The sequence below is a fragment of the Poecilia mexicana genome, unplaced genomic scaffold (assembly GCF_051168715.1).
Source record: "Poecilia mexicana isolate PSO_F unplaced genomic scaffold, ASM5116871v1 scaffold_21, whole genome shotgun sequence".
NCBI lineage: Eukaryota > Metazoa > Chordata > Actinopteri > Cyprinodontiformes > Poeciliidae > Poecilia > Poecilia mexicana.
In genome coordinates this window covers 374,133-396,872 of record NW_028263390.1, presented here as the reverse complement: position 1 = coordinate 396,872, position 22,740 = coordinate 374,133, and the positions used below count along the sequence as shown (strand labels likewise).

Genomic DNA, 22,740 nt, shown 5'->3' with positions numbered 1-22,740 from the left:
TGCATGACAAACTCATATTTGGTACATTGTCAAGAAACTGGGTGAAAAACAAACACAATAGCAAAACCTCAAAATAACCTGAGAACTATTCAACACAACTGGTCGTGCCTATTAAAGTGTCAATAAATCAGAGATTATGTATTTTTTCTCCCCCCCCCCCTACGTCTCTCACTTACAGGATAGTACAGGTAATATGATTACACAGCCATAGTTCTGCCAGATCATGTTTGAGTCATTCCGCATCCCGGTCAGTCACGTCCATAGATGATAACATTTCCATGAAGGGGCCCCATATGGCCCCAAATGCTGCTTGTTTTCCTCTCACATTATAAAGAATCTTTTCCGGTTTACAGTAAGACACCAACTCATCAATCTATTGTCTTATTGATGGCGATTTTTCAGATTTCCAATTTTTCAAAATACATTTTTTTGCTGCTGTGCTTGCAAGAAGAATAAAGTATTTCTTATAATAATTTATTCTAATAGTTGTTAAATCTCCTAAAATCCACACCTTGGGTTCTTATTCAGTCTGATGTCCCACAACTCTTGATGTGATCTCAATCATGTGTTTCAAAAAGTTTCCTATTATTGGACAATACCAAAGCATGCAGAAGGTTCCCATCGGTCACCTGCATCTCTGACATTTGGGAGGAATTTTGTTGTCCATCTTATTCAGTCTATACGGAGTGTAATATGTCCTATGGAATATATTAAATTGAGTCTGTATGGTTTGTAGAAATCAACATGGTTTGTGACTGTCCTAATAGTCCACTCCAATCCTCTTCCTCATTCAATTTCCATTTCCCATTTTTGCTTTTTATAATTTGTGCAGTTTGATATATTTTTCAGACTTCATTCTTTCAAATTGTTTTGAAAAACTTTAATCAGCAGAACTTGATAAATTAACGTCCGACTCGCTCCAGTTTTGAAGCGTTTTGCTTTTTGCTTATAAAAACATTGAAACCAGTTTCTCTCCACATCAGGAGCTTTTTCCTCTTCATGAATTTGTTCTCAGTTGATCTGCTGAATCCAGAGGAGCTTCTGGATCTTTCCTGTCCTGATCTGCGGTGAAAGTCTCTTTCTGGCGGAAACCTTCCGCATGGGGGCGCTCTCCCTCCGTCAGAAACCTGCTGAATTCTGTCCGGTTTTCTGTGTTGATGGTTCAGAGTCCAGCTCTTCTTCTGTTCTCTGCTTTCAGCCAATCACCTGCAGCTCCACGGTAACCACGGTAACGGTTTATGGAAAGTCTCGTCAGAACAGACCGAGCGTTTCCGTCAGCAGCTTTGTGCTGCAATAATCATGAAAAGGAGAGGCTGGTGGCTTCGTCTCCCTCCATGATCAGAAAACCCGCTGGAGGACATTTAAGTCTGTTTCACATTTAAAAGTTTAATGTTTGTCATGTTTGCCAAGCTTTTCACAATAACTCAGTTAAATCTCCGTCTGTATCAGTTTGATCCAAATTAGTTTCACCTGAAGCTACATAAGAACATAAAGAGCTACAAAGACTTTGGGCTGAAGTCAGGTTGTTCAGTTAAATTTAACTGATGCTCAGAGAAATCCACAGACATTATTGATTATCACGCATCCACTTTGTATAATATTTAGTATTTTTGTAATTTAAATCTGACTAATTACATGAACAGTTTGTATTGTTCGGTGCTTTCCATGTGTTCGGGTTAACAGAACCTTTCTGAGAAGTTCAGCTTCAACCTACAGGGTTTTTACTGGGACTTTATGAAACGGAAACCTTCAAAATTTCTGTTAAAGTTTGAAGTTCTAAGCTTGTGTGGAAATTTCAAAATATGCAGATTATTGAACTTATTTTAAGAAATATATTAATAATGATATTGTGGTAAATCCAGTGGTGATGATGACGGTAAAACAATAATGCCCATTATTATCCTTTTCTATCCAATAATTACTATTGTTGAGACTTCCGTCCACTGGGGGCGCTGCAGGAGCTGTCGCTCCAAACCGGAAGTGGTGGATTTGACCCGGAGAAAGTTCGCAAAGCTGCTTCTGTAACAGCATGTAGCCGCAGCTTTGGAGCGCAGCAGAGCCCAGAACCGGATCCGAAGTTCACCCGTGGTCCTTTTTAACCTTTTAGGATTTTATAAACCGACACAAAAAAGTCTGCAGATATGGGAGTTCCGGCTTTTTTCCGCTGGCTGAGCCGGAAGTACCCGTCTATAATCGTCCACTGTGTGGAGGAAAAGGTGAGCTAGCATCGTTAGCACGGAAAACAACCCGGGTTGGCTTCATGTACCAGCCTGGAGAGACATAATTAAACAGCTTTCACCGTTCATGGACCCGTTTAAACCTGTTTAAACCAGGAGAAGGAGACATGTTAAGAGAAATATCCCGGGTTATCCTCCAGTTTCAGTCTGGAAACATTAAACTGTTTGTGGAGTAAAGCGGCAGTTGTAGTAGCTGTGTTTACGTATCAACGTGATCAGGTTCCCGTGGAACAGGCGGGTTTTCTGGAGCATCTGCTCCTCATCAGAAACACGTTCTGGTTGTTTCAGGACGATCAGCTGCCTTCTCATGGTTTTATCTCGTATCCCAGTGAAACCAGTTGGTTTTTTCCACAGGGGAAGGAGTGTAACGGCGTTCGCATCCCGGTGGACACGACCAAGCCGAACCCCAACGAGGTGGAGTTTGATAACCTGTACCTGGACATGAACGGGATCATCCACCCGTGCACCCACCCTGAGGACAAGTAGGAACCTGATTCTGCAGCTCGGCTCTCATGTAGTTAGAAATAGAAACTTTTTGGCTTCAGAATGAAAAAGTAAAGATGTGTTTTTTTTTTCCAGGCCTGCTCCAAAGAATGAGGATGAGATGATGGTGGCGATATTCGAGTACATCGACCGCCTGTTCAACATCGTGCGCCCCAGGCGGGTTCTCTACATGGCCATTGACGGAGTGGTGAGTCCCTCATGTCTGAATCAAACCTCTGAGAACCGCGGTTCACGGGCCTTCTCCTGGCCACTCCTCAGGCTCCTCGGGCCAAAATGAACCAGCAGCGCTCCCGGCGGTTCAGAGCCTCCAAGGAGGGGGCGGAGCTGACAGAGGAGAAGAACCGCATGAGGGAGGAGATCATCCAGAGAGGTGTGTGACATGTTTAACCTGCCTTATGGGGTCCAGAATCAGCTCCAGGTCCGGGCCATGTGGTGGAGCAGCAGTCAGCCATCATGGCTTCACTGTTCCTCTTTGTTCCAGAGAAACAGGGAACCACTGTGACTATTTTCATTCGTCTGCAGAAATGGATCAACGATGGCGACTAGTTGAACTCGTTGCTTCTCATGTTCTTCTTTCTGCACATAGTTATGTTTCACATGAACCGATTCATGAATTGTTAGCAGGAATCATCTGTTTTACATCATAGAACCAGAAATCTGATCTGTGATGAATGAGAAATATGTATAACAATCTAAATGCCGATCAATAGATATCATGTCGTTAAATAATCTAACAGATTTTTTTTATAGTTGTTGTAATCAAATGCCTTATATTGATACATGCAGGAGAGTAGGAAGTGTTTTCGTCAGAATGATGACGTGAACAATTAGAAAATGAGAGGAATCACCTGTGAGGTGAAGCTCCGCCCACTCTGCTTCTGCTTGTTGACAGGAGGATTTCTTCCACCAGAGGAGATCAAGGAGCGATTCGACAGCAACTGCATCACTCCTGTAAGTGCTGCGCTGGCTGTGATTGGTTGGTGTCTGCGGGGTTAAAGGTCACATGTTTCTGCAGGGCACAGAGTTCATGGATAACCTGGCTCAGTGTCTGCGTTACTACGTGGCGGAGCGGCTCAGCAATGACCCGGGATGGAAGAATGTGGCGGTGAGTTTCTTCTGACAGAACCGCGCTCCGGACACGATGCATTTCACTCCGATCCGTTTGTTCCTGTCCAGGTTTTCCTGTCTGACGCCAGCGTTCCAGGGGAAGGAGAACACAAGATCATGGATTTCATCAGGAGACAGAGAGGTACACTCCGAGACTTCTGCACAGACCCGCTCAGCCGTGGCACCATAAACATAGAATAACAATCATTTATTTGTATAGAACCTTTTTAAACTAATGTGACAGTGATTTACATAAAAACATCATAAATGACATGAGACACAAAAAGCATACCAACCACCTAAAATACATAATTTAAAAGAAAATGAAATAATAAAAATGCAAAATAAATTCAAATTTTAAGAGCTTTATTATGGAAGCAAGTATAAACTGATGTTTTAAAAGACGGTGAACTAAACAATAAAATCCTGGCAGAAAACCTGCAGCCGAGCAAAAACATAAAAATCTTTTTTATCTCATTAAAGGATCTAATGTAGTTTTTATATTTAGTAACAGAAATGTGAAAAACATGGAAGTTGATATCGGGAGAGATTTTCTCACACACACACACACACACACACACACACACACACACACACACACACACACACACACACACACACACACACACAGACAGACTAACAAGGCGTCTCCTCTACAGCTCAGCCCAACCACGACCCAAACACACACCACTGCCTGTGCGGCGCCGACGGTAAGACCTCTCTCTGTTGGACCTGGTTCCGGTCCTGGTCCTGGTTCTACTGCGGTTCTGCTCTGTTCCCTAGCTGACCTCATCATGCTGGGCCTGGCCACCCATGAGCCAAACTTCACCATCATCAGGGAGGAGTTCAAGCCCAACAAGCCGCGGCCGTGTTCGCTGTGCAACCAGACGGGCCATGAGATCAAGGACTGCCAGGGCGTGGCGCGCCAGAAGCAGGGAGAGGTCCGCCTGCACCCGCCGCGCACTTCACTGTGTTGCACTGTATTCACTTTTGCTGGGAGTCTCCTTGTCTTTGTTGGGGCTTTCTTTAAAGTTATTTTTTTCTTTTTTTTTATTCTGTATTATTCCTTTTTGGTATTTTTTTCTTTTTATTATATTTTTGTATTTTTCCTTGTATTTTATGTTTACATTTTTTGTATTTAGCATTTTTTCATCATTATATTTATTTTTAATTTAAATGTTTATTCTTTGCATTTATTTTTTTGTTTTTTTTGTCTTTAAATAATAGTTAAAATAAATCCCTCTCTCTTTCAGCATGATGAGTTCGCTGGCGCCATGCCTGCAGCCGAGCAGGAGTTCATCTTCATCAGGCTCTGCGTCCTGAGGGAGGTCCGTCACTCTTCATCACTCTTCATCACTCCGGTCCAGTTTTAGTCAGGATCCAGTTCAGGTTCTGTAGTTGGTGTCAGATAAACATGGAGGATCCAAACCAAACATTTATTGATTGTATGTGGAATTGAACCATGGACCTGCAGCTGAGTGCTGGGTGTGTGTTGTGTGTGTGGTCAGTACCTGTCCAGAGAGCTGACCATGGCCAGCCTGCCGTTCCCCTTCGACTTTGAGAGGAGCGTGGACGACTGGGTCTTCATGTGTTTCTTTGTGGGAAACGACTTCCTGCCTCACCTTCCTTCCCTGGAGATCAGGTGAGTCTGCAGGAAGATGAACTACTTTCCTCATCGGACAATAATTGGAATAATTATTTAATGATGATGTAAATGTTCATCTGGATCATTTAATCCCTGCTGACGAGGCAAACTTTTCTATAAAACTGTAGAAATGAGCAAAAAATGATTTAACATTCAGCAGCTTGAGTTTATTTATTTTAATCATTTCTCAGTTTTTATCTTTGGCTGTTTGTGGTGATTTATCAGATGGTTTAACTAGTTCAAGTTTAGCTTTTCTAAATTTGAATAAAAACCTTAACATGAGTCTGTGAGGACAGCAGACGGCCTCTAGTTGGAGTGAGAAGCAGCTGATCGTCAGAGGTTCTGATCGTCAGAGGTTCTGATCGCAGCGGTTCTGATGGCAGCGGTTCTGATGGCAGCGGCGCCCCGTCTGGTTCGGTGTTTCAGGTTGAGGCGTTTCTCGGTGCAGATCAGATTCCAGTAATCACCTAATCCTGGCTGATCCTCTGAATGAGCCTGGCATTTTAATCAGGATCCATAATTAGCATTTTAAATCGGCGCCTTGGTTCTGCTCCTCTCTGCTCAGGCTGCCGTTCTGCTGCTGCAGAGGCTTTGAGCTAAAAAGGTTCAGAAATGAGACTCTGTGATTGTCGGATGGAAACATTTTAAACACGTTTGACGTTCCTCTCTGGAGGTTTTCTGTTGAATCCAATAAAACTGAAATGATCTGAAGCAGAAACACGGACCGGACCGGATTTCTACATGAAGTTGAAAAGTCTGGAAAACTATGGCATCACTGGCTAAACTGTTAGCTGTGCTGCCCCTAAAGCAGTAATCATAAGCTTTAGTTTGGCTAACGCTAAAGCTCTATATCAACATGATACTCAGCAGAGGCTAATGCTAAAGTGCTATGCTATCACAGTATGTAGCAAAAGCTAAATGTTAAAGAATTATACCAGCACTGTATTTAGTGGAAGCTAATGCTAAAACTGTTTCCATGCTAACACATGTGCTAACATGGTACATCACCCCCTGCAGGGCTGTATTTGTCATTACACATTCCTGTAGGTTTGATCCTCAGGAAATGATTCTTTAGAACAAACCTTTCATGGTTTAGTTTTGCTATCTCTGCTACTGATTTAGCCTAGCTCACCACAGGACAGGACATCAGCAGATCTCCACACAGTGATGCATTCTGGGTACAGAATAAACGCCAACTGCTGCAGCAAATCACAGGTGGAGAACATAAGAGGAAACAGAACTGCTACCTAAATGGACTTCAGAATAAGAGCATGAACTTGAACAGTTCAAAATCTGAATGAATCGGACCAATAAGAAAACTGCTGGTTCTGGTCCAGTCAAGCAGCTGATCTGAGGTTTCCAGATGATCAGAAATAAATTATGTAAAAATCAGCTTCTGGACTCAAAGAATGCTCCAACAAATACAATTATTTACTGGAGCAGAACCAGCCTGGAGTCTCAGATCCGGTTAATAAATCTTCATGCCCTGTCGTCCCCACAGAGAGGGCGCCATCGACCGGCTGGTCAACATCTACAAGGACGTGGTGCACAAGACCGGAGTGAGTATCCGACCCGGTCCGGTCAGACCCGGTCCGGTTGGTCTGTCTCTGACCTCCGGCGTTCTTCTGCAGGGCTACCTGACACAGAATGGGTTCGTGAACCTGGAGCGGGTGGAGATGATCATGCAGGCGGTGGGCGTGGCCGAGGATAACATCTTCAAGAAGCGCAAAGAGGACGATGTGAGACGCTGGAGGACGGAGGAACCGCGTTCTGTCGCTGCTCCTCTAAACTTCCTCTTTCTTCCTGCAGGAGAACTTCAAGAGGAGAAACAAGGAGAAACGGAAGAGGATGAAGGTGAGTCCAGCTGCTGGTCCCGACCTCTGACCGGTTCTCTGGGTGCGTCATGCGTTTTCTCCTCCCACAGGCCGAGCAGCAGGGTCCGGCCTTCATGACCTCAGGTCAGTTCGCCCCCCAGGCCCTGGGCAGGAGGGACCGTCCTGAGCCGGTCCACAACGCCCGCTACCAGGCCTACGACATGAGGATGCAGTCGGTCGAGCAGCACAACAAGGTAGCATCAGCTAACATTCAGCTAGCGATCAGCTAACATTCAGCTAACATTCAGCTAGCAATCAGCTAGCAATCAGCTAATGTTCAGCTAACATTCAGCTAGCAATCAGCTAGCAATCAGCTAGCAATCAGCTAGCAATCAGCTAATGATCAGCTAACATTCAGCTAGCAATCAGCTAGCGATCAGCTAACATTCAGCTAACATTCAGCTAGCGATCAGCTAACGTTCAGCTAACATTCAGCTAACATTCAGCTAGCAATCAGCTAATGTTCAGCTAACATTCAGCTAGCAATCAGTTAATGTTCAGCTAACATTCAGCTAGCAATCAGCTAGCGATCAGCTAATGTTCAGCTAACATTCAGCTAGCAATCAGCTAGCGTTCAGCTAGCGTTCAGCTAACATTCAGCTAGCAATCAGCTAGCAATCAGCTAGCGTTCAGCTAACATTCATCTAGCAATCAGCTAATGTTCAGCCAACGTTCAGGTAGCACTCATTTAGCAGTCAGGTAGTAATCGGGTAGCGTTGTCTCTGTGGTCAGAAGGCTCCGCCCACTCTGCAGGTGTTCTTGTTTTTATTAATTTTCCCAGTATGATAAATGAAGATGGTGAACCATAGAAATGTCTGAAGCAGAAAAGATTTGAGGTTATGTGTGGAATCCCATCAGTGTGCAGGGACGGATTCTGGAGGCGAGTTCAGCCTGAATGCAGAGTTTAAATCCTCGTTTTCTCCAATCGTTTGTTTCTGTCTGGTTTCTCCTGCAGGATGCAGCTCAGTCCCTGAAGTCCATGATGAGGAACGGAGGCAGGGTGTGTTCACTCACTTCTCTCTCTCTCTCTCTCTCACCCACACACTCTTTCTTTTTACATATTTAGAATATTTTTTAAACATTTAAACTCAAAGGGAAACTTGAAGGTACTGACAGTGCAGACTGTATATTTTATTTATTATTTTCTATTCCGGAACGCTCAGTAGTTTCTAGAACAGCTGGTTCCGGAGCAGATCTGCCCACAGGCCTCAGTAAATAAGTAATCAATCATTTATATTTCTGCCATAACCGACTGACTGCAGCTGTTTGTGGGTTTTGTTGCCCTGCTCAGTCGTCTGCAGGCGTGAGCGACGGCGCAGACCGAGGAGTCAAAAGGAAAAATGAGGACAGCGACAGCGAGCCGGAGCCTGAAGACAACGTCAGGTCAGGCGATTACCATCACTCTGTTTGACTGCAAGCCGGAACCGGGTCAGAACCACGAACCGGGTCAGAACCGGACACTGACACTGCTTCAGTCACAACTCCTGAATATCTGCCTTGAAAACATCAGAACTGATTCCTCTCCTGAATCAGATCAGCTGCAGGCACTGAGCCCTCCCCAGTGCTCCCAGTGCTCCCAGTGCTCTGCTTCCCTCACAGCCTGATTAATATGGAAATCAGGAACGTGGCAGTAAATTCCTCAGTGATGCTCTCGTCAAAGCTCCTAAATCCACCGAGCTAAATTGGTATTCATGATGCCCCCCCACCACTTACACACACTTACCCCCTTGTGTGTATCCGTGTGTGTGACCGTGTGTGTATCCGTGTGTGTGACCGTGTGTGTGACCATGTGTGTGTCCGTGTGTGTGTTGCTGCAGGCTGTGGGAGGACGGCTGGAAGCAGAGGTACTATAAGACCAAGTTCGACGTGGACGTGTCTGACGACGGCTTCAGGAAGAAGGTGGTGCGCTCCTATGTGGAGGGGCTGTGCTGGGTGCTGCGCTACTACTACCAGGTAATCAGGATGCGCTGGCCGGTTCTGGCTGAACCGGAACCAGAACCGGGACCCATCACTGGCCGGTTCTGCCTGTGCTGTAGCAGAACTTCAGCATTAACTTCCACTAAATATCATGTTAGTGTAGTGTTTCATCATTAGCTTCCACCAAGCCCAATGTTAGCATAGCGCTTTAGCATTAGCTTCCTCTACATACCATGTTGTTGTAGCGCTTTAGCGTTGGTGTAGATTTTTGTGATTAATGGTTTAGCGTTAGCGTAGCTAGTCTTTGTGATTAATGCTATAGCATTAGCATAGGTAGTCTTTGTGATTAATGCTGTAGCGTTAGCGTAGCTAGTCTTTGATTAATGCGTTAGCGTAGCTAGTCTTTGTGATTAATGCTGTAGCGTTAGCGTAGCTAGTCTTTGTGATTAATGCTGTAGTGTTAGCGTAGCTAGTCTCTGTGATTACTGCTGTAGCGTTAGCATAGCTAGTCTTTGTGATTAATGCTGTAGCGTTAGCGTAGCTAGTCTTTGTGATTACTGCTGTAGCGTTAGCGTAGCTAGTCTCTGTGATTACTGCTGTAGCGTTAGCGTAGCTAGTCTTTGTGATTACTGCTGTAGCGTTAGCGTAGCTAGTCTTTGTGATTAATGCTGTAGTGTTAGCGTAGCTAGTCTCTGTGATTACTGCTGTAGCGTTAGCATAGCTAGTCTTTGTGATTAATGCTGTAGTGTTAGCGTAGCTAGTCTTTGTGATTACTGCTGTAGCGTTAGCGTAGCTAGTCTTTGTGATTAATGCTGTAGTGTTAGCGTAGCTAGTCTTTGTGATTACTGCTGTAGCGTTAGCGTAGCTAGTCTTTGTGATTAATGCTGTAGTGTTAGCGTAGCTAGTGTTTGTGATTACTGCTGTAGCGTTAGCGTAGCTAGTCTTTGTGATTAATGCTGTAGCGTTAGCGTAGCTAGTCTTTGTGATTAATGCTGTAGCGTTAGCGTAGCTAGTCTTTGTGATTAATGCTGTAGCGTTAGCGTAGCTAGTCTTTGTGATTAATGCTGTAGCGTTAGCATAGCTAGTCTTTGTGATTAATGCTGTAGCGTTAGCATAGCTAGTCTTTGTGATTAATGCTGTAGCGTTAGCGTAGCTAGTCTTTGTGATTAATGCTGTAGCGTTAGCATAGCTAGCCTTTGTGATTAATGCTGTAGCGTTAGCATAGCTAGTCTTTGTGATTAATGCTGTAGCGTTTAAGACTAGAAATGGTGGGAATTCTTAGCTCTGATGCAATCAAAGAAACAGGATTATTCAGGATAGCTGATCCGAAACCCAAATGTTCCAAATAAATCACTAAAACTCCCAGATCGGCGGAAGTTCTGTCTGGACCGCTCCAGTTCTGGCCCGGTTCTCCTTGTAGATGTTGAAGCACCCAGATGAAACAACAGGATCCTGCTGGTCCAAACTGGGAGCGCTGGTTTTCCGGTTGGTTCCTCCCAACAGAGCCCATCCAGATGGGACGGGCTGCAGTGACCTGGCCCTGGTTGGAGTGTGACCTTTGACTCCAGAGCTCCTTCTTAATCTCTGATGCATCTGATGAACTCCTGTGTTGACCCGGCCTGGTCCGGTCCGGTTCTGCTCTTTCTGAATGTGAGTGGGAGCAGGAGTGGTGCTAACGCTGCAGCGCCGGCCCTCTGAGGTTCATCCTGGACGGATCGACCCGGCCCGGTTCTGCTCTCTGCCTGCCTGCGGTCCCAGGGGTCGGTTCTGAAGGGTCCGGCGCCCCCCGGTGGACGGGGACGTGCCTGTCCTCTACTGCTGCAGATTATGATCAGACACAACTCGGCCAACCCAAACCTCAGAGGACCCGGCGGCGCCGGCAGCAGAACCGTCTGAGCAAGGAGACTGAAACGAATCAGAACCAAACCTGGGCTCTGGGTCAGAACCGCTCTGAGGCGTTTAAATCCTCCGGCTGGTTGCCATGGAAACGGCTCCATAACTGGCCAATTCGTTTAATCTTCATTTTTTTTAGCAATATTTTTTTTTAAGTTTTAAATTTTTTCTCAAGTTTTTATTTAAAATCTGATGACGTGAAAGATGTTTGATAGTTTAAACATTTTTACTGATATTTATAGATCTTTTCATCTTTTTACTAGTTACTCTGATACAGTGGTTCTTAACCTTTTTTGAGGTACCGAACCCCCCCCCCCCCACACACACACACACACACACAACTTTGCGGTATTCTGATTTAGTAATGTAATTATATTAGCTGTGTTACCACCCCACGCCACTAGAGGCAGTACCAACCCCGAAAAGATGCGACTAAGGAGCAGATTTAGAAGCTATAGAATTTGGTAAAAACTGAGTTTTGCTGAAGTAATTAAAGACACAAGTTCAAATCCCTGCTGAGAGTGAAGCTCCTCCAATCAGGGCTCCTCCTCAGCTCTGATTGGCTCAGCAATGTAACGTGATCCTCTGCAGCAAAGCGGCGCGTCATCACGACTTTACACAGTGTGTCTTTACCTCCGCGGCAGAGGCTCCGCCGAACCCCTGGGGTTCGATCGGACCCAGGTTAAGAACCACTGATCTAATATTTAAATTTTTAGAACGATTATTCTAAATTAATTAAAACATTTCCATCACATTTTAACTTGAAATTATGTTTTAATTAGTTATGAATAAAATTTGTTTATTTATGGATCTGATTTATAGAGTGATCAGATCTATGGATGAAACTCATTCATTGATTCTGGTTCTGGTTGGTTCTATTGGGTCACTTTGATGCGAAGGCGGCCGTTTTGCTGAGGTTGATTTGTTCAGATGGAGATCGGGTCGGGTTCTTAAAGCGACGGCACCGCTAATGAAGACCGGCTGGGATTACTGGGATTATTCCTGGGAATAAATGGAAGTCAAAAAGCCTTTCATCAACGCAGCTTCTGATTGGTTGATCTGGGTTCTGTTGATTCGACATTCTTATCAGTTTCCTGATTACTTTCTAAAATAATTTAATCCAGATTATTGTTTATTCCTTCCTGATTATTCCTTCCTTTTATGCTTCCGGGAAATTTATTTGGTTTTCTTAAACCGGTGCTGGTCCTGGTTCAGAACCAGTGCCAGGCCTGGTTCTGGTTCTGACCCGTTCCCTCCTGCAGGGCTGCGCCTCCTGGAAGTGGTTCTTCCCATTCCACTACGCTCCGTTCGCCTCCGACTTCAGAGACATCCAGAAAATGTTCTCGGAGTTCGAGAAGGACACCAAACCGGTGAGGAGGATCTGAGTTTATCAGGTTGGGTCGGAACCGTCCGCCGGTCTGGTTCTGACCCGCTCTGCTGTTCTGTTCAGTTCAAGCCTCTGGAGCAGCTGATGGGAGTGTTTCCTGCCGCCAGTGGGAATTTCCTGCCGCCCACATGGAGGAACTTGATGATGAGCGCGGTGAGTTGGCCAGCAGGAAGTGATGCGCAGGAAGTTACCTGTTTGACCCGCTGCTGTGCTGCAGGATTCTTCCATCATTGACTTTTACCCTGACGACTTTGCCATCGACCTGAATGGGAAGAAGTATGCCTGGCAGGGTGAGACCACTTCCTGTCAGCATGCTGATGACATCATTATGACATCATAGCACAACTTTCAGCAGATGGTATTTTTTCCTCCCATCCGTCTTGTTCCTGCTTCCAGGTGTGGCCCTGCTGCCATTTGTGGATGAGCGCCGACTGAGGGTGGCTCTGGCCGACGTTTACCCCGACCTGACACCCGACGAAGGTGAGACCAGGTCACCGTACCGGGAGAGGAAGGACTCACCTGGGGGGGAAGGGCTCACCTGGAGGGGAAGGGCTCACCTGGAGGGGAAGGGCTCGCCTGGAGGGGAAGGGCTCACCTGGAGGGGAAGGGCTCGCCTGGAGGGGAAGGGCTCACCTGGGGGGGAAGGGCTCGCCTGGAGGGGAAGGGCTCACCTGGGGGGGAAGGGCTCGCCTGAGGGGGAAGGGCTCGCCTGGAGGGGAAGGGCTCACCTGGGGGGGAAGGGCTCGCCTGGGGGGGAAGGGCTCGCCTGGAGGGGAAGGGCTTGCCTCGGGTTGTCTCGGTGTTTAGTGGAGTTAAGGCGACCTCTAGTGGTGGGAAATGATGCACCTGCTCCAGCTGGACCCAAACGGTCTCCTGCAGCAGACTGTGTTGCATTATGGGATGCAGTGAACAAACATTTCCTGAAAGCGTAAAGCTGCAACTTTCAGGACGTCTTGCAACCTGGAAACGCAACGAGCTGCAAATACAGCAACTTTGTTCAAAAAGTCCGGGTTCTGCTGCCTCAGACCCGTCCAGAACCTGCCTCTCTTTGTGTTGCAGTGCGGAGGAACAGTCTGGGCAGCGACATCTTGTTCCTGGGCAGATCCCACCCACTGTTCGACTTCATCCATGAGCTGTACCGCTCAGAGACCCGGGAGGTACCAGAACCAGAACCAGAACCTCCGTTGTTCTGGGGTTTCTGGTGGTACAGCAGCTCTGCGTTTCTTCCAGGAGGCGCTGGTTCCAGCGGAGCTCTGCCACGGCATCCAGGGAACGCTGAACCTGGACGAAGACCCCATCCTTCCAGACGAGTAAGAACCTTAGCGGGCTTTTCCCCGAGTTCTGCTGGAACCGGACCCAGAAACGAGCTGGTTCTGTTTGTGCTCCTCAGGACGGTGAAGTCGCCCGTTCCTCTGCTCAGAGACATTTCAGTCAACAGCGCCATCAAGTGAGTCTGTGTTAAAAAAATTATTGTTCTTGTATTTAACTAAACTTTTTAATAAGTTAAATACTAACAAATACAAATTAATAAGGTAATCAATTAGATTTTATGAACAAATTAAAATCTAAGGTTTTATTTATTTTTCACTAAATCTGCAGCGTGTTTGGCCCCGGGGGGCCACCGTTGAAGCTCTGCTGGTTTGGCTCCTTCAGACCAATTGGATCATTTTTCTGTTAAACTGAACCGTTGATTTTCCTGTTGTCTGCGTCTGCCTTCATCCATTCATTCATTCATTCATTCATTCGTAGCAGAAGTCCTGAGAACTCTTGTTTCTCTTCCTGCCAGTGTGAAGTTCAGGGATCCCCAGTTTGCTGAAGGCTTCGTGTTCAAAGCGGTTCTGCTGCCGGGAGCCAAGTGAGAACGTTTCCCTCCAGGAACCAGTGGTTCTTCTTTCTGCTGCTGGTTTTACTGGAAGCTCCAGGATTATCTGGAAACAGACGTTTCACATTTCATTCAGATCCTTGTGGGATTTTGTAGAAATGAAGGCAGACGGCACCAGTTTAACCAGTTTATCTGTTCCAGGATGCCCAGCAAGGTGCTGAAACCAGAGGACTATGAGCGGGGGGCCCGGGGCCCCTGGAGGCCCCAGCTGGGGTTCAACCCCAACAGGCAGCAGGCCCACCTGGACCAGGCCGGCTTCCGGGCGTTGGGGTAACCATGGCAACACTCAGAGCAGTGGGACAGAGGAGGGACTTAGTGCTGACAATCATCCTCATGGACGAGCTGCTAAATGTGCTAATGGTTACAGGAAAACTAGCTATGCTAACCAGCATTAGCATTCATACAGGCTCCGTGGCGAACTAGCTGTAGTGTAGCAGCAGGTACATGGATGTGATTGACAGCGCTAAGACCCTCCTCCTGGCTCTGATTGGTTGATTGACTGGTGTGTTTCTGTGGTTGGAACTGGGAGGACTGGGATAATACTTCGATGTGATGATCTGGTGATCATTTGAACAAATGTGTAAAAATAATTTATGAAAGTTAAATTCTGCAGCTTCAATTTCTGAGTTACAGATGAAATGAAAACCAGCAGAACCTGCATCAGCTGTGCTGCGCATCAGCGTGCCTGATGCGCCGCTGCCCCCCCGGCTGGCGGGGCGCGGCCCCCATCAGCCAGCTGTGATTGCAGGCTGCAGCAGGCTGGAATTATCATCAGGGAAATGGGAATAATTGAACATCTGGACGTTTCTGTTTGGGAGATAATTAGTCAGCAATTAGGGGGACGGGGGGGAGAACCAGTAGAGTCCAGTTGGAGAGTGAGTAGAGCTCAGTGGTTTACTGGTTTTACTGGTTTGTCCCCTGCAGCCACAGCCTGCCCAGAGCCCAGCAGTTCAGAGGTCAGTACAGCAACGCTGCACCGCCCAGCAGCTACCACCAGGGGAGCTACAGCCGCCACGCCCACAGCAGCGGCCAGCAGCACTTCCAGCGTAAGACCCCGCCGCCTCTGACCCGACCTCTGACCTCTGACGCACCAGACCCAACCTCCGTCTGCCGGGCTGTTACCACTGCGCTCCACTAGGGGGCAGCACCTTCCTCGGGAAGCTGATGGGAATGTGATGAGACAGGAAGTGACACAGCATTTACAGAGACTTTGTATAGGCCGTTTTCTGAAAGTGCAAACCACTGAGTGGGAATGAAGACAAACTGAACAATAATTAAATATTTTCCAATAAGGATAAAACTTCTTGGCCTGTCAATTCTAGCAGAACTCCTCTAATCTGAGCTTCAGCTGGTTCACATTCTGGAAAATAATCTGTTGGCATCCAGTTATCAATCAGTTGATCAATAACTGATGGAAACGCTGGAGGAGCCGCTGGAGCAGCTCCTCCAGTGGCTCCAGCGCTGGAGCCGTCTGGAGGCTCCGTTTGCCTCCAGACGCTCCAGACCACAGGTTAGATACTGAAGGCTTCATCCACTCAGCAGAACCTCTGCAGCGGCCCGCTAGCCGCCATTAGCAGGCTGCAGCTGCTGAGGGCGGATGCTAATTAGGGAGACGGACAGCAGTCCTCATAGAACGGCCTCATAATTGGACTGACTGACTGGGCGGGTGGGTGGTCCACTTCAGCTCTGCTGCTGGAGATCAACCAGAGAGAGGGAAAGGGCTGCTGCTTGACCCCACACACACACCAACACACACACCAACACACACCCATCAGCCTGATAAACTGACCAACCGATTCCAGAACGTTGGAAACGATTCATGGATTCAGCAACTTTTATTAATAAAATCTGAAATGTGCGGCTTGCTCCCACTTTACTTCACTTCAAACTTGGCTGCCTGATTGGTAGAAAGCTGTGATGACATCACAGCTTGATCTCTGGAGGATCTACAGAGATCCACAGCTCAGATGGGAGGCCTGGCCAACATGGAAGAGTTCAGCTGATCAAGCATGCTAGCACCCATCACTCTGAGTTAGCGTGCTAACACTGATCAGTAGATGTTAGCATGCTAGCAGGAGCTTGATTAATCTGGATTGTCATGGAGCGATGATTCCTGAGCTGCAGGTTGATGGTTCTGATCCCACCAGGAAAGACCGAGCCTCAGAGTTCTGGTTCTGTGTGAAGCTCGGGTTCCCTGGTTCTGGAAGGTTCTAACAGTGTTCAGGTCTGGACCTTCAATGAGCAGCTCCTGGTCCCTCTGACCCGCTTAACCCCCCGCCCCCCCAGCCACTCGACCCTGGCCCCCCTTGTCCCCCCCTCTCCTGTTAACAAACGGGCCTGCTGCAGCTGGTTGTCGCCGTGGCAACCGGTTCTTTGTGAATCGCTGCAGCGACGAAGCCCAGGTACTTGAGGCGTCCACAATGCCGCCTGCTGAATGCGTCCCTCGTTTTCCCAACTGGAGAATGTTAATGCAGCGTTCCGGACCCAACCCCCCACCGGACCCAACCCGACCCGACCCGGCCCGACCCGAGCCACTCTGAAAACCCAGCGGCCGACGGTTCCAAATGTTTCTACAGTCAAACTGAATGTTGGGAATGTTCTTACAATAAAACCCAAATATTCCTGGAACCGGTCCTGATTCTGGTTCCAGAACCAGAACCGGTCCTGATTCTGTTCTGTTCCCTGCAGATTCCAGGCAGAATGCGCCGCAGCGTCCGCCGCCATCCTTCAGCAGCGTTCCACCGCCGTTCCCCAGGTGAGTCCAACACTCCGGTCCTGGTTCTGATCCGAATCACTTCAACCCAGCAAACTGTTTTACTGTCCTGAGTGATGGGAGCCGTTTGTTTTTCCAGGGAATGTTTCAGTTTAACTGTTAAAACTGAATAATTTTCCAGGTATTTTTGTTTTTCCTGTAAAACTCTGGCATTCCCGGCATTCCCGTCAGTATTCCTGCCTACAGGTGTGCAGCTTCATGACTAATGCTGCAGCAGCTCTCCAGTCCTGATCCGGCTCCTGGACGCAGCTTCCCGTCGCCCCGGGTTGATCCGGGTCGCTCCTTATTCCCGGAGGCTGAGCGGTTTCCTTAAGCCTCTCAGGAACTCTGAGTGGGGATTAGGGAGCGGCGCTCCGATCGGAACGCCGCTCTGAGTGTGACATGGTTCAGTAATGAGGGATGGGAGCGTCTTCATTATCCGGCCGGACGCTGTGGAAGCTGCGCCGATCTGAGCCAGAACTCCAGAACCAAACAGGAAGTTCAGCTGCTCTGCGTTTCATTGAAATTCCCAGATTCAGGAATGTTTTTATAAAAACTCTCCATATTCAGGATTGGAAAACTTTGGTTTCAGGAAGGAAGCTGGAAAAGTTTCCTTCAGAATCAATAAATTCGTTGCAAAAACAACGAACCAATTTTGTGGTTTCTGAACTCGTTTCTGCAGACAGAGGAGCTGATTTGATCATTTATATCGTTTTAAAAAGACGGATTATTTCACTGAGAAAACATTTTTCCATGTTGTAACTGAAGCGTTCTGCCAGTGGAACTAGAGCGTTTTATCAACATCAGTGAATAATTTAGCTACGCTAGCTCCTGCCTTCATTGGCCTTTCACTGAAACTGCAGAAATATTTGGTAAAATGTTGTTTTTGCAGTGAAACTAAACCGCCTCCAGAGAAATCCAGGTTTTCCTTTTAAGTGAAATAAAAGCAGATTATTTATTCCTGATTCAGTTGACATATTAACGTTAAGTTGTTCCCGTTACTCTGGATTTCCTTACAATGTGACACACCGGCCGGTAATGAGATGTTGACCTCTGACCTGCAGAGTGACGAGATCTAAACTGCAGTGCTCCCTGCTGTAGGATCCGGTTCTGTTCGACCAGAACAAGTCCACTTACCGGACATGACCGGAGCTAACGAGTGAGTTAGCCGAAGTTCTGTAGCTAGCCGAAGCTATCAGGAGTTAACCGGAGCTAGCCGAAGCTATCAGGAGTTAACCGGAGCTAGCCGAAGCTATCAGGAGTTAACCGGAACTAGCCGAAGCTATCAGGAGTTAACCGGAACTAGCCGAAGATAACCGGCTGAACGTTGGTGTGTGCAGGCAGCAGCAGCCGTACCGCGGCGGGGGCCACGGCTGGGACCGGGCCCTCCAGGCTCAGCAATCTGCGTACCAGCAGAACCTGAACCGCGGCGGGGTGGGACCGGGCGGCTACCAGCAGCGCTACGACCAGCGCCGGGAAGACTGGGGCGATCGCCGAGACAACCGGGGCCAGCAGCAGGTAAACATCTGGGATCAGATGGATCCCAGTTTAACTCTGGTTCTGACCCAGTTCTGCTCATCACATCCTGACGGGCCAGTCAGATCAGAACCACTTTGATTTTTCTAGATTTTCATCTTAAAAAAACAAAACGGAAAAATCAATGTGAAACTTAAAGTTCAGACTAAAATTAGTCAGAACTTTAATTTTGACTTCAGATTTTTGCATTTTTAATCTCCCTGCAGTCCGATCCGAGCTGAGTGGTTTTAATTTACCGGTGCTCCAGTTTAAACTGGCAGAATCCTAGTTTGACTAAGGAAGTCCAGTTGATCAGAACCGAATCCGGAACCCGTCTGGGTTTTATCCGGTGACATTAGAACCAAGTTAATCATCAATCTGTTTTCCTGCTTTTATTATCCAGATTTTCCCATCGGACAAAATATATTTGGGAAGTTTTTTCCTCAACTAATCAAATTTAAAATAATCCCCCTTTTGGAATGAAAATGTTATTTACACGTTGAAATTATGAAATCTGTTTAAAATGATTTAAACACTTTGTTGTTTTCTGTCGTGTTTTAAATGAAGATGTAATTTTTTTTTCCAGTCGGAATGAAAGCAGCTTCTTTGTTTTCCAGGCCAGAGGATTCCCTCTTCCTCCTCCATCCAGACATATCCACTGGAATAACTGAATTTTCCAGGATGGGAAAATTTTTTAAATATTTTAATTTTCTCTGTACAATATTTTCATCTTTTTAAAACCAGCTTGTAAAACGTGATGTTGACGTTTTGTTTCTGAGAGAAAATTGTGGAATAAAACAAATGTTGCTGGGATTAAATGTCTTCGTATTATTTTTTTTCTCATTTTATTTAGATTCAGTTCATTGAGACAAAGGAAATAATTTTAAATAGAATAAAAATCCATTTTTTACATGAAATATTCCGTTTTTAAAAGGAAACAGTCATGCCTGAACAGAACCGGCTTTCATTTCCACTTCAGTTCTGGAACCAGCGTTATCAGCAGACTGGACTAGTGAACCGGAACTCTGAGGAATATTCCCTTAAATCCAGGAGGAAGTTCTGGTTCTGGTCCGGTTCGGTTTTATTTCTCCTCCATCCCGCTGGAAGTCGAGTCTCTGCATAAAGGAACCGAGGTTTTACACGCCGAAATAAAAACTGGATCATTTTCCCTCTTGCGGTCCTGTGTCGGGAATGTTCTCCAGTTTTCCCGGTTCTACCAGGTTCGGCCGTACAGTAAATTGGATCCGAGCATGCTGCTGGTGTACTCGATGAGCGCCGCGTCCGTCTGCGTCAGGTTGATGTGCGGCTGCAGGCCGAGCGGCGGGCTGGGGCACAGATCCGCCGGCTGCTCCGGGGAGGACCGCTGGCTCTGGTTCTGGTTGGCTACCGCGTCAGCAGAGCCGGCCTGGCGGGTCCCGGTGTGGCTCGGTTCGCCCCGGCGGCTCCTATCTGCCTTGAAGAAGAGCGGGGATCCGGCGGAGGAGCGGCGGGAGGCCGCGCTCTGGCCGCCGGCCTCCTGCTGCTGCTGGGCGGCCTTGTCCTTGGCCTGCCGCTTCAGCTTGTAGCGGTGGTTCTGGAACCAGATCTTGACCTGGTTCGGGCTGAGGTGTATGAGGCCGGCCAGGTGTTCCCGCTCCGGGGCGGACAGGTACTTCTGCTGCTTGAAGCGCCGCTCCAGCTCGAACACCTGCGCCTGGGAGAAAAGGACCCGCCGCTTGCGGCGCGGCGCGGCGTGGAGCGACAGCACCGGCTTGGAGCCGGGCTCCATCCCGGCCAGGCCGCCCACCATCCCGGGGAGGCTCACCGCGCTCGGGGCGCCCATCAGCCTGGAGACTGGGAGAGACTGAGTTAAAAACTAACCTGGAAAAATCCGCCAGTCATAAATAAAAATTATTTATAGTTAATTTTACTTTTTATTCTAGTTTCTTTATTCTCTAAATAATGAAAAATTTAAAACGCATTTAAATGTTTAAAAAAATGTATTGAAGGAAAATGAACAAAATTGCAACGAAATTCTGTCCTTTAAGCAGATTAAAAAGTAATTTAGACTTTTATCTGCAATTCGACTAAAACTCAAGTTTAAAGTAAAGATTCATTTTCTTTACATTAAATTATTTTTAGCTCAATTCATAAAAATCAGACTTATTTTAATAAACTTTATCCACTCTACGGGGGATTAAACAAACCCGAACTATTAAATTCAGTTTAATTCTATAGCTGCAATTCACAACAAATGTTTCAAGGTTTTTACAAAAATACAATAATTTCGATTTAATCATCCAAATATCCAAAATGTTCCCAGCTATAAAACTAATTATTCAAAGTAGAATAAAAAGTTTAAATCTCAGCAGACTGACTCTTCTGGACATAGAACCAGTTCGCACTTTAAATAAATCAAGGAGCGGTTCGGGCCGGACTCACTGCTCTGGTAGCGGGACTCCGGGCCGCCGTACCAGGCGGCGGGCCCTCCGCTCCGCCCCGGCTCCTGGAGCAGCTCCCCGCCACCGCCGAACCCCGCCGCGGCCCCGGAGAACTGCGGCACCCCGGGGGGAGTGTGGTAGGCGGGTCCGGGGCCCAGAGCTGAGGAAGAAGAGGGAGTGGGCAGGTGGTGATGATGGTGGTGGTGGTACAGGTGGTTCTGGTTCTGGATCTGGGTCCCAGGCTGCCGGTAGGCCCCCAGCGGGCCGGGCTCCATCCCTCCGAATCGGCGGTACGCCTCCTCCATCGGGCTCAGGATGTCTGTGACTGAGTACGGCGTGGACAGCTTCGGGCTCATGGACAAGCTGCGCGGTCCGGTTCGGATCGGCTCTGTGCTGGATGCTGGTCCGCCTCCCTCTCGCGGGCCCCGTCCCGGTGGGGGCGGAGTGACGGAGAGGTTCGGTTCGGCTCTTCAGAACTTTCTCAGATCTACAGCAGGAAACCGCGCAGCGCGTGCAGCTTTCACCTGTTCAGGTTTCAGCGATGCGGGGCGCGTGAAGAAGCGAGTGCACGAGGAGCGTTCATGTGGAAAACCACATGACGTGTCCACCTGTTGCAGGGAACACAGGTGCAGATGCTCGGAACCAGCGGGTTCTGCCGCATGCAGCGGATTTTCTATGGAGTGAAAATAGTCTCAAAATATCTGTGTGTGTAAAAGTACCTGTGCGTGTGTAATACTGGATTTGTAAACCTTAAAAATAAAACAAACCTTCTCCTACGCCTATACATGTTGAAAAAGTACACACAAATCACCTGGTACACACACACAAAAAACTGCATTTACACACAGATCCGGTTCCGAGTGCACAACTATTTTGAGACTCATTTCACGCTTCCGGAAGCTCCCAGATTTGTGTAGATGATGCGTTTACATGCTAGTAAAAGCTGGGACATCTGAGCTTTGCTCTGAGTCTAGTGTTTTTATCCTCTGACGTTTCTCACTGTGCCGAAGTGGCAAATATGTTAGTTCGTGGAAAACTGTATATCTCAGCAGTTATTATAAGTATTCCTTATAATACCCTAAAATTATTATTTATAGACATATTGTGCATTTTTCAACGGTACAGGAGACTAAGTGGTCTGAAAAACGACCACTAGGTGGCGGAATGGTTCGCTGGCCGGAAAAATAGCCAGGCAAACCCAGAAGAGACGGAGCGTCCCGGTGGTCTGTCCTCTGAAGTAAGTAGGAGCTAAACCTGCAGGCTTTGCCCTCCGATTATAATGAGAAATGGAGTAATTATAAATGATTTCAGGTTATGTTTTATATGTCTGGTATTTTATACTCTGCCCTCCTCATATGTTTCTGTTAGCGGGAGCTAATGTTTATGTCAGCTATGCTACTTTAGCTGTTGGGAGTCCGTGTATTTTATTGTCTCATTCTGCACAGTTTGAATATTTAATCCATAAAAATGATCTGTGTGGTTCTTACAGTTTCTGTTTTGCCCAAAAGTTTCCAGTCACATTTCTAAGTCAAGTTGCTGACTGATATTTGTATCTAAAGTTTGTGATATATTCTGATTTACCTTTTACTTTATTCACTAAGTGAATA

General features: G+C 47.1%; 2 protein-coding genes across 2 annotated transcripts; one reads left to right on the top strand and one right to left on the bottom strand.

Moving 5' to 3' along the window:
• Positions 1-2,000: 2,000 nt before the first annotated feature.
• xrn2 (5'-3' exoribonuclease 2) lies at positions 2,001-19,531 on the top strand. Its single transcript, XM_088001851.1, has 31 exons — positions 2,001-2,216; positions 2,592-2,719; positions 2,817-2,928; positions 3,000-3,111; positions 3,634-3,692; positions 3,757-3,846; positions 3,918-3,990; positions 4,508-4,558; positions 4,632-4,789; positions 5,102-5,176; positions 5,357-5,490; positions 6,995-7,052; positions 7,125-7,232; positions 7,303-7,347; positions 7,418-7,561; positions 8,323-8,367; positions 8,659-8,750; positions 9,185-9,320; positions 12,440-12,547; positions 12,628-12,717; positions 12,782-12,854; positions 12,961-13,044; positions 13,624-13,721; positions 13,795-13,874; positions 13,955-14,011; positions 14,351-14,419; positions 14,588-14,716; positions 15,371-15,492; positions 17,135-17,201; positions 18,539-18,716; positions 19,331-19,531. Exons 1-31 carry the CDS (start codon positions 2,142-2,144, stop codon positions 19,382-19,384), a joined length of 2,904 nt encoding a protein of 967 aa, XP_087857977.1. The 5' UTR covers positions 2,001-2,141; the 3' UTR covers positions 19,385-19,531.
• Positions 19,532-19,926: 395 nt separating this feature from the next.
• nkx2.4b (NK2 homeobox 4b) lies at positions 19,927-21,599 on the bottom strand. The gene is made up of 2 exons (XM_088001853.1): positions 21,135-21,599; positions 19,927-20,546 (listed from the first exon to the last, which is right to left on the bottom strand). Exons 1-2 carry the CDS (start codon positions 21,487-21,489, stop codon positions 19,927-19,929), a joined length of 975 nt encoding a protein of 324 aa, XP_087857979.1. The 5' UTR covers positions 21,490-21,599.
• Positions 21,600-22,740: the final 1,141 nt, after the last annotated feature.

Coding starts and splice junctions, on each gene's coding strand:
- xrn2 (XM_088001851.1), top strand. CDS start 2,142: ATGGGAGTTCCGGCTTTTTTCCGCTGGCTGAGCCGGAAGTACCCGTCT. Junction 9,321..12,439: donor TGCTGCGCTACTACTACCAG/GTAATCAGGATG, acceptor TCCCTCCTGCAG/GGCTGCGCCTCCTGGAAGTG. Junction 13,722..13,794: donor ACCGCTCAGAGACCCGGGAG/GTACCAGAACCA, acceptor CGTTTCTTCCAG/GAGGCGCTGGTTCCAGCGGA.
- nkx2.4b (XM_088001853.1), bottom strand. CDS start 21,489: ATGAGCCCGAAGCTGTCCACGCCGTACTCAGTCACAGACATCCTGAGC. Junction 20,547..21,134: donor GGAGTCCCGCTACCAGAGCA/GTGAGTCCGGCC, acceptor AGTCTCTCCCAG/TCTCCAGGCTGATGGGCGCC.